Here is a 4,929-nt window from a genome sequence, read left to right as displayed (position 1 = left end):
TATATATATATATATTATAAGCAACAAGTGACCATTCCTAAAGAACCATAGCATCTTTGTAAGCTGTCTGAAGCATGATGACTGTTTCGGCCGCCGTTTTCCCCCGCAGAAAACAGAATTTCACGGAAGCACGCTGTCCCTTCGATTCAGCCATCGCAAAAATCGACAAACAATGACCCTACATGACGACGCCGGTCGGCATACTGATGCCTTGGGGTCGCATCAAGTGGCTTCTAGCGGGGGAAGTCTGAACTACAGCTGGCTTGCCCAACAGAAAACGTTTCCGGTTACTTTTGGGTACACCCTCATACAAGATGTCGGTGGTTGCTACACTATCCAAGATTGTGTGAGCGGTGTTCTTATGTGGGAGCAGCTACTGAGGAGAGCTAAGTATTTCCTACACTTGAACAGGAAGTGCAAGTTCGTTGTGATAATGAAATAATAGCATTTGTCGTGGGTGCGATGGGTTTGTCAGATGTAAAGATGGTGTATTTATTTCTATCTTGTATTGTCACACAACTTACCATAAACCCAGTTGATAGCAATTACCTCCGTCAGACAGACGCATAGTAGACCATAGCTGGCAGTGTAATTGTCCATCAATGTCAGAACGTACATACCACCCTGAAAAAGGTAAGAATTAAGATACTTAACTTGAACCAATAGTGGAAGAAAAAGAAGAAGAAGAAGAAGAAGAAGAAGAAGAAAAAGAAGAAGAAGAAGAAGAAGAAGAAGAAGAAGAAGAAGAAGAAGAAGAAGAAGAAGAAGAAGAAACAAACAAATATTATCAGAAATAGATTAAATCTGTTGGGATAAATATGCTAGATGATGTGATTAGGTCAATAAAAAGTGTATGATATATAAATGTATCTAGGGAAACTGATTGAAAGGCAAATGAGAGAGATCCTTCAAGAATGGAGGAATAGGGTAGCAGAAAGAAATGAAAAAGCCTCCAAAAAGTACACGAAAAGAATTGTAGAAGTTGAAACAAAACAAGTTATCAAGCCAATTAACAAGCGGACCATGCCAACGTTGAAATATTCTACCTCTTTTCTGAAGTGGACGAAGACAGAGAATTGGATTGACGAACACGAATTAGAAAGCTTCTGGCAATGCATAACGTACACAATCCTAAACGTAATACCGATAGGCATTACTTACCAAGAATGAAATAAAGTATTTACATACACACGCACACACACACACATATATATATATATATATATATATATATGTGTGTGTGTGTGTGTGTGTGTGTGTGTGTGTGTGTGTGTGTGTGTGTGTGTGTATGTATGTATTTATGTGTGCGTGTCTTTGTGTCTATACTTGTCCCCGCACCATCGCTCGACTAAAAACCCTTTGAAGCGGTACTCCAGCATGGCCGTAGTCAAATGACTGAAGCAAGTCACAGAATAACAAAAGTATGAATTAAAATCAGAACACCAATTCGGTAGTGGAGGAGATAAAACAAAAAGTGCGGGAGAAAGTCGTGCGTATTGGCCGCTTCGGAAAATGATGTAGGTTCTTCAAAGATAACTATGTTTAAAAGCAATCCAAAGAAATTCTGTAGGCATATTGGAAAGAGCACCATCCATAAAGAGATACTTGAGTTCTGGAGGAAAATTTGGGCAGATGAAAAGAAGTACAATAGAGAAAAAGCTGACTCTGAGTTTGCGGAAGAGCAAATATGGAAAGATCTAAGTGTAGATGTCTGACTCACGTTAAAGGAGTCCATTAAATGGAATGTCTGACTCACATTAAAGGAGTCCGTTAAGTGGAATTCATCTGGTATGGATAAGATACCAAACTATTAGTCCATAGTATTTACAAACCCGCACAAGAAACTATCTTGTTACATCGCAATTATAAAGGAGCAGAGATGACCCCAGAATGGACGGCGAATGGTATTATTTCTTTGCTCCCAAAATATAATGAAAAACCCCTAAAAACTACAAACCCATAACGCTTCTTACGCCAATGTACAAAGCCCTTCAATATTTCCATATGGAACGCTCATATACTTTTCTGATCACCAACATCGTGCCTGGTGAAGAAGAAGAAGAAGAAGAAGGACGTAAACGTGCAACATATGGGTGTTACTAAGTAACAACATTTTAATTTTTTTGTTTTTGATCAGTAAGTGTCACTTCCTATTTGCTTCTGTCTAGAAATCACAGGAAATTACTACTGTTCTCTTCACACTTTGCTTTTGTGACCTGGGCATCAATGTTTTGAAGCTGACGCATTTTCCATAACATTTCAGACAAATTCAGCACTCAGTGGCTGAAGCAGAAATATCGTTATAGCAAAATATTCTGCTCAATAACACAGATTTGTCCCTTAGTGGCTGACAATATGGGCAATTCAATCGGAAAATGATAATAATGATAATGATAATAAAAATAACAACAACAATAGCAATAATGATGATAATAATAATAATAATAATAATAATATAGTAATAAACACGCATCCTCATTTATAACCAAAGTCACAGGAATTAGAAATTTACATAGCTCACAGCGCACTACTGGGGCGGCACACATTTTGCGTCGAATACTGTTAATACAAAATAAAATACAAACGAAGACATGAGACAATGACGCCGGAAGCACACAAAGTTGCACTCTGTAGTGCACTCTGTAGTGCACTCTGTAGTGCACTCTGTAGTGCAGCGGAAGCACGCAATAAAAGACTTATAAAAAGCAATAATAACGATTCCTTTATTGATTAGAGAGGCCTGCCACATATATCCAATGGAAAGCAAATAACAAAACATGAAGACATGGACTTACAATAAAGGGGGACAGGACAGAAAATGTGCAACAGAATGATCTCCCATCCAAAAATTCAAAAAATGAAATAGAAAAAGAAAAACATTTTGCTCATCGCTTGTCTGTCCGTAATTTATAAACTAATCTCTCAAATACTATGCAAGAAAATAAAATTGCAATTTCCGTGGGTGGGGGCTGTGGGGAGTATTCTTATAATTATTCCTACAGGACAATTGATCAGCTGAACAGTAGAAAACTTACTCAAAAACACCTTTTATATGCTTGAATCGATAACAAGAAGGTATTTAATTCAATCCGAGTTGGTAAGTTTATCAAATAATAGAAATATATCGATCTGACGACATTGTGGTGAATTTCATTAAAACAACAGCGAGGGGGCAATTAGTTCTCACCGTCATCTCCAGCCGAGCTGAAATATTTGCTCGTATATGAACAAAACTGAAATATTTTTCCAAGTTTAGAAGATTATTTTACTTACCACCGTAACGCAAGGTATTCCAAGTAGAAAAGCAACAAAACAACAACCTGCAGTGACAAGTCCCTTCCTGCTACGAAGTTGCCGAGGGAATTCATCGACGATTGAACTTATAACACATTCCATCATGGCAAACTGATGCAAGAAAATAATAAAAACAAAGTTATTCATACAAAACGAAACCAACAATTAAAAAGAAAACATTTTTTTTCTTCTGTAAGCACAAGGGCCTATATTGGAGAGTGGCGTTATGATGTCCCATTACCTTAAGTATTTCAGGGGCGAGATAGATAGGCCCAAAAAGAAACTCTAGTAGGGCAAAAATTTATAACAAAAATTTGTACTCTTGTTTTTTAGTCGACTGACCTTTGGCACAAAATGGATTCAACTGAAAAAACATTCCGTTTGTGTCGCAGAAATTGTTGCCAGATGTAAGGGTAGCCTTTGATTGGGTGAGAGATGAAGTGGTACGTTTTCTGAACTACCAATCATGCAGCGAAAAGAATTTTAAGTTTCGGTACGAATTATGCACCACGGCTCATTAAACTGATACAAATAAGTGGTACTCTATTTGTACCATTCAGCTTGAAAGAGTTGAAATAGGAGACAGGGCATAAGTTGTGTTAGTGAAGTAAAACAAATTCTGAGAATCCCAATCGAAACGCTGTATCATTTACCTTCAACCATGTTTGCCAACTTCTTCAAAATATTAAATTTATTTGCTTACATTTTAATTTTCATTCAATATTATTCTTTAAGTGACCGAAATGAGTCTCAGAAATTAGAATAATAAATCTAAATATTGTAAAGAGTTTGTTTAGATTTGTTTGTTTGAGAGAGAGAGAGAGAGAGAGAGAGAGAGAGAGAGAGAGAGAGAGAGAGAGAGAGAGAGAGAGAGAGAGAGAGAGAGAGAGAGAGAGAGTACATGGTTCTTATTTATCGTTTAGCGAGGAAGGGAAGAATAGTGGCTCTGACCATTATTTTTCAGTGTTTCTTGGTATGTTGGAAGAAGTTATCAAACCGATGATGTGGTTCGATTGTTTGCAACAGAGTAGATCACTACTTGTATTCAACTTCAAGATGGCGGCTCACAATGAAGGCAGGTCAGCTATGGCCTTGACTATGCTCTCTGGAATTGAGAATGTCTGTATGTATGTATGTATGTATGTATGTATGTACTGAGTGAATGATTTTAGTGAGGTAAGTAAAATTCATAAATTCTCCATGAAATACCGCAATGAAAGAACGGAGATAAAATATAAACAATCCAGAACTTACTTGACTGTCTAATCCCAACGTAAAAATCATAAAGAAGAAGAGGAAGTTCCAAAGTGGGGATACCGGCATTCTACTCAGTCCCTCTGGGTAAGCTATAAAAACAAGGCCAGCACCTGTAAAACAGACAAAAATCAGTTTTCTCAAAGTTGGTAATGAAGTAAATTTAGAAAAATGAGAATGCCTATAAAATAGTGTTGTACACTTTTTATGAAACACTCGGTCGAAGCCGATAAAAATATTTGTTAATCATGCACGTAACTTCCAAAGTTCTTCGAAGTGAAAGTCTTCTCCAAAGTCTGTGTTGTGTTGTCCATATGTTGAAAGGCGCGCACACACACACACACACACACACACACACACACACACACACACACACACACA

General features: G+C 37.4%; 1 protein-coding gene across 2 annotated transcripts in view; it reads right to left on the bottom strand.

Annotated features, from left to right (window-relative positions):
- The window catches only part of LOC106872879 (sodium- and chloride-dependent glycine transporter 1), a 30,970-nt gene that overhangs the window by 5,188 nt on the left and 20,853 nt on the right, over positions 1 to 4,929 (bottom strand). For both annotated transcript variants that reach the window (XM_014920031.2, XM_014920030.2), the window contains exons 10-12: positions 4,549 to 4,661; positions 3,274 to 3,405; positions 525 to 624 (exon numbers count right to left, since the gene is read on the bottom strand). In XM_014920031.2, the coding sequence (XP_014775517.1) occupies positions 525 to 624; positions 3,274 to 3,405; positions 4,549 to 4,661 (345 nt within the window). The remainder of the gene's footprint in view (positions 1 to 524; positions 625 to 3,273; positions 3,406 to 4,548; positions 4,662 to 4,929) is intronic.

Source organism: Octopus bimaculoides, chromosome 25 (genome assembly GCF_001194135.2).
Source record: "Octopus bimaculoides isolate UCB-OBI-ISO-001 chromosome 25, ASM119413v2, whole genome shotgun sequence".
Lineage (NCBI taxonomy): Eukaryota > Metazoa > Mollusca > Cephalopoda > Octopoda > Octopodidae > Octopus > Octopus bimaculoides.
The sequence above is the reverse complement of the archived record's forward strand: the minus strand, read 5'-3'. Positions and strand labels throughout refer to the sequence as shown.